General features: G+C 37.5%; 1 protein-coding gene across 4 annotated transcripts in view; it reads left to right on the top strand.

Annotated features, from left to right (window-relative positions):
* Positions 1-836: 836 nt before the first annotated feature.
* ORC2 (origin recognition complex second largest subunit 2) overlaps positions 837-14,657 on the top strand; it is a 384,272-nt gene continuing 370,451 nt past the window's right edge. Inside the window, exons 1-2 of one of the 4 annotated variants that reach the window (XM_089432855.1) lie at positions 837-1,115; positions 4,331-4,499. In XM_089432855.1, coding sequence (XP_089288981.1) covers positions 4,494-4,499 — 6 coding nt within the window. In that variant the 5' untranslated portion in view covers positions 837-1,115; positions 4,331-4,493. Of the gene's footprint in view, positions 1,116-1,553; positions 1,607-1,697; positions 2,100-4,330; positions 4,500-14,657 lie in introns of those variants that run through there. The other 3 variants (XM_089432856.1, XM_089432858.1, XM_089432857.1) reach the window with 3 other exon arrangements.

Genomic DNA, 14,657 nt, shown 5'->3' on the forward strand with positions numbered 1-14,657 from the left:
GAAATAAAGTGATCAATTATAAGTGTCTTGTTGATTGGGATCAAACAACTATTTGAGGTTTTAAGACCCATGAATGTTTAGATGTAAGTGAACATTCACAAAGGCAAATAGATTCTTAGATAATATTATTATTTGGAAGAGAAATATATATCCAAAAAGTTAAACTCTCTTAAGAGTAGTTTGTGTTGGTGGTGAAAGTGGGTGGTTAATATAGTCCACATTAGGGTTCACATTTCGTAAATGAGATGCTAGTGCTACTTGTGACTATGGATGCATATCGGTTTACATAACAATGGTTGGGGCTAGGTGCAAGTCTTAGGTGACTTTAATGGAATAAATACCCCTCACTTGAAGTGAATTAATTAGCAACCAAATTAAACTATGATAATGATTCCTCAATATTACTAAATCTCAACATGTTAGCCTTAATATCAATAACATAAAGATTAATTCAAAATACAATTTTTTTTTAACTTTAAAACATACCAAATGACTAATTTAATACAAATCAAACTCAAAAACATGAAATTATAATTTCAATTAAACTTTGAAAATGCTACAGAATTTTCTTACCACCCAAATAAAAAAATTAAAATCCATATCAATGAAACATAAGTTAAACATCTTATAAATAGTGAAGATAACATTACTTCAATTTAAAAAATGTGGTTTATTCTCAAGAAGTCAAACAGAATCTTGAATTTTGACCCTTAGCAAGGATTTCAAGCTGCTCCTATTGGCATGCCTTTCTCATTGGATCATGGTAATATGTATATGAAACACCAAGAAAAAGCAAAATAAAATTAACTTACATAAAGTAACATATTATTGTCCACCGCAATAAAGGAAAGAATGAAAATCCATCTGAAGCACTACAACGCCGAGTGTGATGTAAAATGAAAAAAATTGGCGGGATATGGGAACGACGGCACTTGTTAATGATGCCGAACGAATAACCAGTCGAGCATTCGAAACCGGTCGTCACGTGGGTTTGGAAAACCGTTTTTTGATCTCCGTCCTTGCCGGTTTTTATCTAGGCAAAGATAGTTATGGAGGAATAGCCTCTCTAACGATAGTGCTCTCTTCCCCTAACCAGCGACTGATAACAAGTGTAGGTAAGTCCGTCTTTTGTCTTTTCTCTCAGAGAATTGCCTCATCTCTGAATTGGGGTGTTTTTGATAATTTTCTCTTTGGTGTTTGTTCTCTTAGTGTTGTAATATTTTTTGGATTTTTTGGCCAGGATGGCCACTGGTTTAATGGGACCCTAGGCGAGCTGGAGCTCGCCCATGGTGGTCACTGTTAGAAATTAATAAAGGAGGAGCTGCTGTTAGTCCAAAGAGTTTAGTATTGCTACTAGGGGGCGGCAGCTATCTGCATTTGCTTCTCAGGAACCATTTTCAATTTCCTCTCTCCTATGCATAGTAGTCTACGTTTTTGATATCAATAACTCCATTCCTTTCGACTGAACGAGTATAGATAGTTTGGATAGCAGCTTTTTCCAATGAATGGAATCGGTCGTGTGAATCCACCTTTTCTTTATGCAGGAATACAGAGCGTTACCCGCCACAATACAATACGGATCCTTTCTGATTTACGGTCCAGCAAGGTTGATTCCTTCCTTGTCGAGCAATCCCTTAGGAGATCCTGCTCTCGTGCATGTTAACCCACGATTTCAATATCAATAATGGAGAGTTTCTGTCTATTTTGGGAAAAAATATCAACGACCAGTAATTTTTTTAAGAATGAACGAAATATTGAACCCACGCAATAAATCATTTTTATTGTATGGAATAGCTAAAGAAACATGCATGGGATAGACACATATTTCTGAGTAGACAACAGTACAGGGAAGGTTTGGATTCGTGATTGAATATCAATGCCAAGATACACATAGCCATTGTCCTTTTCAAAGAACATTTGATGCACATAACGAAGTACACCTAGTTTGTTGCAGGACTTCCCTCTCTCTCGATTTCATTCCATATTGCCAGTGTCAAAGATTGACCTTGAATGCTGAATTGTTGCCAATTTGTGCTAAAGAAATGGCATCGCATTTGATTTGAGCCTTGGTCATAATTCTGCTGATTAGGGCATTGGAGGTAACACCTGTAAACCAACAATGCAGATAGTGATCTATGTATCATATTACAGTGAACATTGTTACTTTTAAGTTTTAAGTTTTTAACTAGCGTGCAGTTAAAGAGTTGTGAGCAGAAGCCAATTGATCAGCACTAGGTTCATTTTTCTCCAAAATGCTTATAATAGTATCACGCTAAAGAGTTGTGAGCAGAAGCATAATTGATCAGCACTAGGTTCATTTTTCTCCAAAATGCTTATAAAGTATAAACACTGTGAAGGGTAGCTTGTTGGGTCAATGAAACTGAGCTGCTGTTATAGCCCTCATCAGGGTTCGAGTCTTTCTTTCTTATGACATGCTCATGCAAGTGTTTGCGCCACTGCTTGCAGAAAACAGGTGGGGGAAGTTGCAAGTTCCTGATGACTTTGGTGGAATAGATGCCCCAATCATGGCCTCTAAGTTGAAGAGTGACTTGCATAGTGTAACAAAACTTAGTCTTGATGGGACCCTTGGGTCAAATATAGCTCAACTCATTGTTATTATGCTGAGAGGCCCTCTCTAGCCCAGTATGAAAGAGATGTTATAATGTCCTTATTGTTATGTTATGTCATCTAAACATTTTCACTAGATAAATAATAATAAAAATAATAAAACTTGAGGCGTCTCTACAGATTTATGTATAATCTTTACACAAACCTATCAGGAGGTTTAACAACTTACCATCTTCTCTGTAGTAGTGTTGAATGATTAAACGTATAACCAATGATGAAGAATCATTAAGGCATTTTCGAGATCCTCTTCACCAGATTATGGACTTCCAATGACATCTGGGCTTTCCCAGCGTTTTGAGCTTTGATTATTATACTAGGAAGAATGGTTCAATCCTTAGCAAAAAGCATGAACAGAAACTGAACAACAAAAGCATGATTCGATATGAAAGAAAAGCACGAAAGTGGCATTTTGGATTTATAAGCTCACTCGTGATTCCATGTGCTGACTCAGCTGCTTTTTAGATTTACCAGCCTACTCATCTGCTAACGGTTCCATGAGGTGACTCAGCTGCTTTTTGGATTTAATCCTTTGTTAAAATGGCAAATAAAGCTCTGAGCAAATTTGTCTCATCTACAGCGGTTCGTTGAAGAGAGGCAAATCATCCATCCGTTGGACACACACATATATATAACACGTAATTTTAACATTTATTTCTCCTTCCTCCTCTATCCATGGTCTAGTGTGTCTGTGTTTTAGTGCTTGAGTCTTGAGGTCTGTGTTTTGGTGTTTGAATCTGAGTCAAGTTTGGGTGTGTGCCGGGTCTTGTGTCTAAGCCATGTTTGTATGTGATTGAAAAGGAAATTGAGTTAGAATATAATGGAGGAAACCTCTGCCCTGATCTACTCTGAAGAGCCTAAAAAAACCTAGTTCTTTCATTACAGCAAACTAATTCATTTATGTTAATTTCTTCAGCCCTCTCGATGAGGGTTTGTATTCTCTTCTGAGCGGGGGCTTCATCCAGTAGAGTGGGTATTACTCGCACGCAACTCTGCTCTGGTCAGCTGTCAGAAAACTTGGAAGCCTTAGTCCTTTTTATTATTTTCTTCAAATTTGAAACGAGGGTCCTGGACTACTCTCCATCCATAAGCAGAGTGTGTATCCGCTTCAGCAAATACATTGGCTACTTATTCTGAGATTCTACCCCTCTGTATGTATGGCTTATTCAATCCCGTTGAATTCGAGGTTATTCTGCTGCTCAAACCAAACCATATCCAACTCAAATTCCAATTGCAGATTTCTCTTCCTTCACATTTTTTTCTAGTATAGTATATTTCAATTTGACTATTTTTTTATGAAATTTATTTTGTTCATTACAATAGTATAACCAGCCTAGATCCATTATAACTCTGGATCTACCAAGCGCTGAGAGGGATCAAATCTCTTTTCACTCTAAAAGAGGTTTGGACCTCAATAGATTTGATCTCTCTCAGCGCTTGGTAGATCTGGAGTAAAGTTGGATCTAGGCTGGTCATATCAATCATGACCTTGTTTTTATTATTCATCACCTGTTAAAATCTAGTCAAATGACATAGGATTTTGAGTAATATAGGAAGCAACATAACATATCAAACAAACAAAATGTATTTCAAAGGTTTTATGGTTTTATTTTTGTATTTATATATATTTAATTTTTATGTTGTTGAAAGAGAAGGATTGTTACACTGCAGCCACTCTTAACTTTGTTGTTATGCCTTGTTTTAGGGTCTAAGTAAACGACAATTGCATGGATATTGACGATTAATTTAGGCAAGACTTGGGAAAAGCTTCAACTTGCTGAAAGATTGATCGCTGCTATTGAGAATCCACAAGATAATATTGTCCAATCTACAAGATTGTATAGTCAGTGTGCAGTATTGATACTATAATGCAGGTATGGTGCATGAATGTGTTCATTCTTCACTTGTATTTGAGTTTGAGTAACCGATGTTTTTTTGAAGCCTTTGCATGAGTTTTACTTTCTGTCTGGTGCATTCTTTTATACAGATAAGTTCATGATGTCTTGTCATTAAATCCTTAATGTTTGTAATCAGTGTCATTACCAATACATCAGATGGGCTAAAGATACCCTCTAGTATTTTAATTATAAATTTAGAGCCTTTAAGACATTTATATTACTTATGCCTATGATTAAGGACAAGCCTGCGACTTTGTAGACTGTTAATGCTGCTGTTGCATCGTTAATGGTTAACATATATGAATACACATACACATGCAAAAACAAATACAATACCATGTGACAAAAATCTGTATTTGGGAAAAACCAAATATGGCAAATGCAAAGTATTCGTCTCACATATATGTATAACATGCAATGTTTTTCAAAATTTTAGACAATTTATAATATAGATAGTGTCTAGATACAGTTAAAGTTTTTATGCTACAAATTTATAAACCTTCTGAAAATGAAACCAGCAATAAGTAGTCATTCTTCACGAAACATAACAAAAATAAAGTTTAAATGTTATTGTAATGAGTAGTCTTATTCAACTCTTTTGTTTTGAGAAACCCTATAATCAGCATTACTCTATGTTGTATATATTGTCGATAAGTTAAGATAATAGGCCAAAGTATTAAGTTAATTGATTCTCCTATGTTTGTTGGAAATTTGTGTCATATGTTTGTCAAAAACTTATCTTCAATTCTACTATATATATTGCATGGACACATCTCTCGCTCTCTCTCCATGTGATTGTGTATGCTTGCAGGGTAGATTTACTTCATGATGAACGGTTGATGCATAATACAATTGGTAATTAATGGATGAATGTACTTGTACATTTTACTAGAACATACAACAAGTGTTTAAGACAAAAATTATTAATGATAGGTACATCAGAAATGAAGATTGCATCATAGCCTTTGAATCTTTGTTGGTCATGGTGCCACTCTATTGGCGATCTCTTCTCCATCATTGTCACTCACATTGGTAAATTGAGTCATGATAGAGAACTGATTGTCATTCACTATTAACAATCTTTGCTAAAATATCTCCAAGCAAGACATCCTTGTCATCTATGTCATGTGTTTGCTTGCCCACATGAAGAATTACACGAAGATGAATCCATTGTCGGTGCTCTTGAATTAGGTGTACTTGTGGGAGGAACATATGGTACTCTCCTTGACCCGACTGTAATTCCCTCCAAAGATTTCATCTGCAAGTGTTACTTGCAATGAATGCTAGGTAGATCTGCCAACTTGCCAATTGACAATAGACTTTTCTTGTTGTTGTTGATGAACTCGTACATGCTCCAACTCCTCTCATAGGTTGATTCTCTACTCACCATCCTTTTTAACAAGAAGTCATATAAATTTTAATAAACAAAATAGAGTACTTATAAGCAACAAAGTTACATCAAAACTCAAAAATTATGATGCCCTACTTAAGTTACTCAACATTGTCATTGCAAATTGTTTATACTCAAGTGTCTCATATCCAAGGGGTATCCACCTTTGAACAGGTTGATTACTGTGCAAGTCATATCTTGTCTTGCTTTATCCAAAGTGAATGCTTGGCTAGTCCCATTCATACATGATAGGAGTTGTAATCGGTTTTGTTGCTACACCATTGGGTCAAGATACATCATTGCCATAAAATTGGAAAGTTTGTGAACTATCTCACTATCCTTCCCTTGAAAACAATTTGAAGGTAGGAAAACACTTGTAACATGTAATGGCCTATATAATATCTTCCACCTCTTGTACATAATATCCCATACCAGTTCATATGGTGATTCAACATTGTTACATGTTATGAATATGCTTTCTTTTGTTCTATTGACACACTCATATACAAACTCATACATGCAACATCAAAATCAAGCACTCAAGATTTTTTTGAAAGGCTTACAAACACAAATTTTTATTTTGCACTAGGCTAGAGTGACTCACTAAAGTTTGTTTGCTTTACCATTTTACAGCTAGTACTCTTTGCAAATATCATCCATGCGCTCTTCATTTCAAACAAATGACCTAATTACAGGGCTTTTCTCTATCACTATTCACAATGCAATATAATGGGTGGCAAATTCTGTGTCATCATGTTTAAATAGTTTTAAGGTTTTTTATTTCTAAAAAATGCAAGGTAAATTGATGATTAAGGATGAATTTGGCCATTTTTCTTTTCTTTTTATGTTATAGTTTCGTGCAGCCAAGTTATTTTACGAGTGCCATAGATGGTTAAATTTAGACAATGTTTTTCTCAAAGTGTCCAAACAACCCAGGGAAATGCTCCATTAGTAGCTTACTAATATGTACACAATTGGATGCATTAGTGATGTTTGGATCACTTTTTCCCTCTTTCTTGGAGAATGTTGAAATTGTAGCGAGAAAAGGCTTCATTTGACTTGTGCCTTAGTCAAATGAAGAAATTTGATTTTCCACATCAATAGGATGACTTGGATTGCAGTTAGCTGGAGTGACATGGCTTTGTCTCCTAGTTAAATCAGTAAATTCAAGTTTGTAGGCTAGAAGTAGAGTTGTGCATGAGTTGATTGCTAAAATTTAGCAATCTAGTTGAGCTATTATTAGTTAAACTCAATTATCTGAGCTCTAGTCATTAGTAGAGTTAGTAGGAGTTCAATTGAGTAGTTATAGCAGTTGTTAACTCACTAATCTCTTAGTTAATTGATCAATTTACTAAAAATAGCCCTAGTCATGACTCATGCATGGAATTCGAATTGCCTAGTTGAGTGGAGGAAAAATGAATCAATGTATTTATTATTGTATACTAGTTGGGTGTACAAAGTTTTTGCATTGAGTAGGTGATCATTTCCTTCAGGATTTGCACAAGAAAATAGGGAATTCTCCTATTTTTTAGGGGCTAATTTCCTCAAACATTGCGCAAGGAAATAGCAGGATAACAAAGGCCTATTTTGGCTAAGTGTTGGTCAGAGCGGGTTAGTGACCAGGAGATCAGAATTGCAGGGCAGGGTGTGCTTCATGTGTGAAGTAGTCATTGTAATTGATCCATATTATCATCTGAATTAATGTAAAGCAACGAAGTGTTTTTTCCTAGTTGGGTTCTTGTGTAAAATCATTGTGTTCCTTGTGTTTTGATGGTTGCATATTATTGCATGTGTTTTATCGTGTATTTTCCTTTCCGCAAAATATTAGAAGAAACTTCTCTCTTGTGATTTTAGTTCGAATTCATTAATAGTAGCAAATTTCTTGACATTTCTACATGGTATCAGAGCTATGAAAGACTACATAGAAACCTTGTTCTAGATCTTTTCTCAGAGAAATTTCGATTTGCGTAGTTTTTTGTGTAGATTCTCATAAGTGCAGGGAAAATGTCTTTCAACAGATTGAGGCTTGAGTATGCATTGGAGGGCACCTCGAATTTTTGTGCTTGGAAAGACAAGATGGAAGCTGTCCTGGATGACAATGGAGTATGGGAATACACACAAACTGATATTCTAAAACTAGCAACATCAGATGCACAAGCACTTACTCAGTGGAAGAAAGACATAGCAAAAGCCAAAAGGATTATTTTGGAGGGTGTCAGAGATGATGTGGTTTCAAACTTGCATGGAAAGGAGACTCAGGTTTGAGATGAACTTGGAGGAGTAGAAGAAAATGTGAAATCATCTGAACTTGTGAGCTTAGCACTCCTTGGCCTTCCGAAATCCTGACACAACTATCGGGATTCAATTAATGGAAGAGACAAGCTACAGTTTGGGAGAGACTTTGGTCTGATTTGGTGCAGTGGGATATCAAAAGAAACACTAGAGATGGTGTCTCATCCAGATCTGATGAGGAAGAAGACTATGCTCTAGTTGGCAAAGGAAAGAATGCTAAAGGCAAGAAGGCCCAAGGCGAGGCAGAATCTAGCTAGAACCATGGCAAGAAGAAAGACCTCAGTAAAATTAAATGCTTTCACTGCCATGAGTATGGACACTATGCAACCAAGTGTCTGCATAAGAAATCCAGTAAGGAGCCTGTAGCAAGAGCAAGAGGAGATGCTCTTGCATCACAATTCGAGTTGGATTTCACCCTCATTGCTTGCATGACAAGCACAGTAAGAGGGAGTGAGTGGTACCTAGATTCTGGTGCTTCATATCATATGACAGGAAATAAGGAGTTCTTCAGCAACCTAGAGGAGAAGGACCTACAATTACACATAGAGCTTGGAGATGATGGAAGGTATAATACCAAAGGGATTGGCACTATCACCTTTAAGAGGGAGTTAGGCTCCCATCTTCACCTAAAGGATGTAATGTATGTGCCTAGTTTGAAGAAAAATTTAGTTTCTGTAGTTGTACTTGAAGATTGTGGATATGATGTGGTGTTCAGTAAGGGGAAAGCTTGTTTGAAGCATGCTGCTATTGGACAAATAAAACCAATTGGTGTTCGAGTTAAAAATCTCTACAAGCTAGAGCTAGATTTCGCCATGTATGCAACTATACTGTTGAGGAATCTAGGGTATTTAGGTTAAGGTAAGATTCCTTTGACGATGATATCTATTTGTGAGGTGCTTTTTACTTTTTCTTATTAGCACAATCTTCTCTTATTATTATTAGTGTGTGTTCTCTTCATCAAACAGTTACCAAAACAAAAGAGACAAGAACACAAGATATTGGCTCTCAGCGAAGGCAAAACCTCTCTCACCTAGAGAGGAAAACCCTTTTGCAAATTTCTCTTATTGAAGCTTCAATTGATAAATTCCAAACCCTAGACACTTGACAAGTAGATCCTCCAAGCACAAGTCAAGCCTTCCCTTTAATATGAGATCAATTCCTCTTGCTGCACCTTGACCTTCTTCGTCGTCCTTCCCAACTGATGGATTTACTGCAGAAACCCTAGTCATGCATACCCTAGGAGAAACACTCTTCTTTTTCCCTCTTCGCTTGAGGCGGAGCCTTCTTTACTTGAGGAGGCCTTGTTTCTGTCCTTATTCTTATCTAACCGAGCTCCTTATCATTGTTGTGATCACTGATTTCATTTAGCAACAAAATGTACTTCTTCTCTTCACATGTGTGACATAAATCAGACCTACAAGCAATCCTTCAATCTCGGTCTATCAAAACAGTCCTTCTTTCAGTGTTGGCTTGATGAATAACTTCTTTTGTGACCCCACCAGACCTGCTTTCTATGGCTGTGATGTCTTGTCCTTTGCTAATGTGGAAGTGTGCCCTAATTTGGTACGTGTGGCAACCCTTCTTACCCAAAAACAGAGTTATCCTACTCGACCTTCCTTTCGTTGTATAGGAGACTTCTTCTCCTCACTTTTTCGCACCTCTTCCTCTTCTTATTTTAGAGTGGATGTGTGTCCTTCTAGTGAGGCCGAGCTACCCTTTTTATAGCCCTTCCTTTTTTGAACCGACATGACCTTCTTAGAGGGCCGACTTGAGCTTAACATGGAGGCAACTTGTTGGACTGAAATTAATTCCTTACAAGAGGAGGCTTGACTTGCTTGGAGGATTTTGTCTTGATTCAATTTCATGACACTTTCACTTGACATTTTTACATGGACATATTTACATAGTGTAACTTGTCCTCAAGGGTTCTTCAATAATTACATTGACTCTTTGACTTTCCTATAGCACTTCAACATGTGCTAGACCTATGCAATGAGCAAGAAACTCATTTTCAAATGACAAAAATAATAATTCTTTTCTTTTACAAGTACAAAGATCAAAATTACATTTATGAAGATCGAACCTAGTTACACTTCTTCAAGATATACCTCCAAGAGTGAGGTGGGGCGATGTGGAGCCTTAGTCCCAGAGTTGCAAAGATTTGGGTAGGGTCCATAGGAGAGTAGTAGCAATTGTAGTATACTCTTCTCATGGATAATTATACTTGATACAAGGGTCCACAATATTTAGTAGTAGGAGGATTAGTGTAAGTTGATGCAGTCAGTTCCAGACTAGTGGCAGTCAGATGCTGAGGAGCACAAAGTAGTGTTGATAGCAGAACATGAGGCTTAGTCGCAGAGTCATTAGCAACACAAATTTCTCAGTGGACAGTGCAAAGGCTAGTCGCAGTTAGAGACTTAGGAGATAGTTACAACTTAGAGATAATTGGTTCAGTATTTTGGATGCTTCTTAGCTGCAGTTGTTGCAATAACAATAGCAACAATGAAAGAGAGTTGTGTTACAATAAATTCTACCACAGGAGCAGGATTGGGGTGGTGCAGAACCCTTTTCTTGCTAAGAGGGAGTGTTGAAATTGTAGCAAGAAAAGGCTTCATTTGATTTGTGCCTTAGTCAAATGGAGAAATTCAATTTTCCACATCAGCAAGATGACTTGGATTGCAGTTAGCTGGAGTGACATGGCTTTGTCTCCTAGTTAAATCAGTAAATTCGAATTTGTAGGCTAGAAGTAGAGTTGTGCATGAGTTGATTGCTAAAATTTAGCAATCTAGTTGAGTTATTGTTAGTTAAACTTAGTTATTTGAGCTCTAGTCATTAGTAGAGTTAGTAGGAGTTCAGTTGAGTAGTTATAACAGTTGTTAACTTGTTGATCTCAGTTAATTGATCAATTTACTAAAAATAGCCCTAGTCATGCATGGAATTCGAATTGCCTAGTTGAGTGGAGGAAAAAGGCATCAATGTATTTATTATTGTATATTAGTTGAGTGTACAAAGTTTTTGCTTTGAGCAGGTGATCAATTCATTCAGGATTTGCGCAAGGAAATAGGAAATTCTCTTATTTTCTAAGGGCTAATTTCCTCAAGGATTGCGCAAGGAAATAGGAGGATTAACAGAGGTGTATTTTGGCTAAGTGTTGGTCAGAGTAGGTTAGTGAGCAGGAGATTAGAATTGCAGTGCAGGATGTGCTTCATGTGTGAAGCAGTCATTGTAATTGATCCATATTCTCATCTGAATTAATGCAAAGCAGCGAAAGGGTTTTTCCTAGTTGGGTTCCCCTATAAAATCATTGTGTTACTTGTGTTTTGATGGTTGCATGTTATTGCATGCGTTTCTATCGTGTGTTTTCCTTTCCACAAAATAGTAGAAGAAATTTCTATCTCTTGATTTTAGTTCGAATTCATTAGTAGTAGCAAATTTCTTGACATTTCTACAAAGAAGATGGTCTCTTTGTTTGGTTTATACAATCATTGACAAAAAATTACTCCCTTTGCATTGGGATTTTGAAGCAATGTAGAGTAATAATCAATGCAACAATACCCACTACAATGTTGATTTTTGTAACTATGGTCGGTCTTCATAATGCATAGTTGAGTCGTTATGTATTTGTAAAAGCATATTTAAATGCTAAGGAGTAAAAAAAAATATTTTGAGTCAAAGTCCCCTTGTGACTTTCAAAAAGATGAAATTTGAATCTTTCAAATTTAACTTTTGGCTCCAAAATGTAAGATCCGTCTCCTCCTAGTCAAGTCGACACTCTTGAATGTTCTAGACAACTCCATAAGGTCAATTCAACTTTCTATATGCACAGGTCAACTCCGGTAAGGGACACGTCCATTCGACCTAAAGAAACAACTATATAAAGGGCCTATTTACCTCTCCAAAAGACACACACATAGCTTGCATATTCTGAGGCAACTTCTCCTACTCTGAGGCTTTATGGCTTGAATTTGTGGTAGCTAAAGGCTCGCATTTAGGGATCGTATCAGTGACAAATAAGCTTGCGTTTGTGGCTCGTTTTTGTTATGTATATGGCTTGCATCTCTAGTGAATATGGCTCGTACTTATAGAAGGATAAGGCTCGCATTTGTGGTGATATCTAGCTCGCATCTGTGGCTATATACAACTTGCTTTTGTGGTAGCATATGGCTCACATCTATGACATCTATAACTCAGATCTATGCTTTGTATCTGTGAACGCTGAGATTCTGGAAGTGCAGGATTAAGAGTAGTGCAGGGTCAAGAGTAGAGTGCCAATTCAAGTGACTTGACTAGGAGGATGGACAGTAGACCAGGTTTGACCTAGTTAGACTAAAGATGTATCTTTGTTGAACTAAAAAATTCTCTATTGGAAAAAGGTTGCCGACTTTTTCCTTTTATGGGTTTTCCTAGAGTAAATCTCTTGTGTTATTGTGCATTAGTCTCTTTATGATCTCTCTTGTGTTATTGTGCATTAGTCCCTTTATGATCTCACTATGCTAATGTGTTATGTGGTTAATGTCTTTTTGTATAATTATTGAATGATGGAATACTAATAAGAATGTAAATAGACCAAAGATAGTTATCAAGTAAAAAGACACTATAAAATCAACATGGTTTTAGAGTGTGGGTGGAAAATGTTAAAATTGGCAACTAGGGCCAAACTCCATGTGGGTCATCTTATTTATGGCAGCTGATATTTTTCTTGGATCCCTCTCATCGAGAGTTGTAGGATTGGTCTAAAGGTTATCCGATTCTGATAAGTATTCATGGAGTTATGAATTTATTTGTGTTTAAAGGCAATTCGTCAAGGTTGGCCAACAACCAAATAAACCCCACAAATGCTCAACATTTTAGTATAAATAGAGGTGGCCTTCAAGTCATTTCAACACATTTGGGATCTCTTCCTCTCTCTACTTGTCTTTGGGTTTTATTAGGAGGAGAGATCTTAAGGGATAACGCTGCCTTGATCTAGAAAGCCGGAAAAGCCAGAACTGTTGAAAAAGCCGGAACTGTCGGAACTGCCGGCACTGTCGGAAAAGCTGGAATTGCCGGAACTGCTGGAACTGCCGAAACTGCAGAAAAAGCTGGAACTGTAGAAAAAGCCGGAACTGTCGGAAACGCCGGAACTGCAGGAAAAGCCGGAATTGCCGGAAAAGCTGGAATTGTCGGAAAAGCCGGAACTGTCAGAACTATCGGAAAAGCTGGAACTGACGGGAACAGCCGGAATAGCTGCAACTGCCGGGAACAGCCGAAATTGCTAGAACTACCGAGAACTATCGGAACAGTCGGAGCATCTGTCTCCGAAGGAGAGCAGCATGCAAGGGACAACTAACTAACATTGGGACAGTTGTATGGTACTTAGCAACGAATACACCAAGCATGCAATGTTACAACAAGCATGCAAGGGACAACTAGCATGCAACAACAAGCATGCTAGGGACAACAAGCAAGCAAGGGACAACAAGCAAGCAAGGTGCAACCAACACATAGGTCAGGATGGCAACATGGTGCGGCAATGGCACATAATGCAGTACAGTGATGGGTACCGTCATGATTAATGAAGCATGATGAGATGCAGCATAGTGATGATGGGTGTAGCATGGTGCAGCGCGGTGAGGTGCATCATGATGACGAAATGCAGCACAACGATAGGTGAAGGAGTCACCTTGGAGAATCAGTGGAAGTAGCATGTTTTCAACTGATCTCATGTATCATCTTCTTAGAGATGATCTATGCTCTTGTCTAGATAAGTCAAAGTGTTGACTTCTATTGTAAACGTACTATCTCTCTCTCTCTTTGCTGAACTATTGAAGGACATATAAGAAGAATTGATCAAGGGTTTACCCACATTAGGGTTTGTCCCTGGCTAGCGCCACATCTTGTGTCCTCTTGTCTTCGCTTGTCTTCTGCGATTTATGTTTATGTTCTATCTGCAGTTTATTTTAATGTTGATGTGATTGCTAATCTGGAAAAGATATTGAGCTAACTGTGAAAATTGAAATAAATTGCTCTAAGCATAGAACGTACCTAAAATTAACATGGTATCAGAGCTGAGGTGAAGACAGTGCCCAAGCAAGAGTGAAAGAGCAATCACCGAAGACAGTTGGGAAAAGACAAAAGGATCAGTGGATTCCTCATCCCTCTTCAAATTCACCAAGGGTAAAGTCGAAGCAGAGAATATTATCAGAATGGCGCAGCGGAATATGGCCTACCTAAATATCACTTCATTGGAAGATCGGATCTCAGGGTGGAAGGAAAGGCAGATAACTAGTTCGGCCATTAGCGAAGGAGTGTCCTAATAGCAGGGACACATCACTTGATGATGCTAACAATCATTCCAGGGACATCTTCAATGATCAAAGGAATGACAGGTAATGCAGGTCATCAAGGAAATGGTGGCTCTTCAAAGAAAGCAAGGAACCCCAGGTATGAAGAATCAAATGTTGTTTCTGATA

This window comes from Pinus tabuliformis, chromosome 5_1, assembly GCF_031772625.1.
Source record: "Pinus tabuliformis cultivar Carrire ecotype Pingquan chromosome 5_1, CPIR1, whole genome shotgun sequence".
NCBI lineage: Eukaryota > Viridiplantae > Streptophyta > Pinopsida > Pinales > Pinaceae > Pinus > Pinus tabuliformis.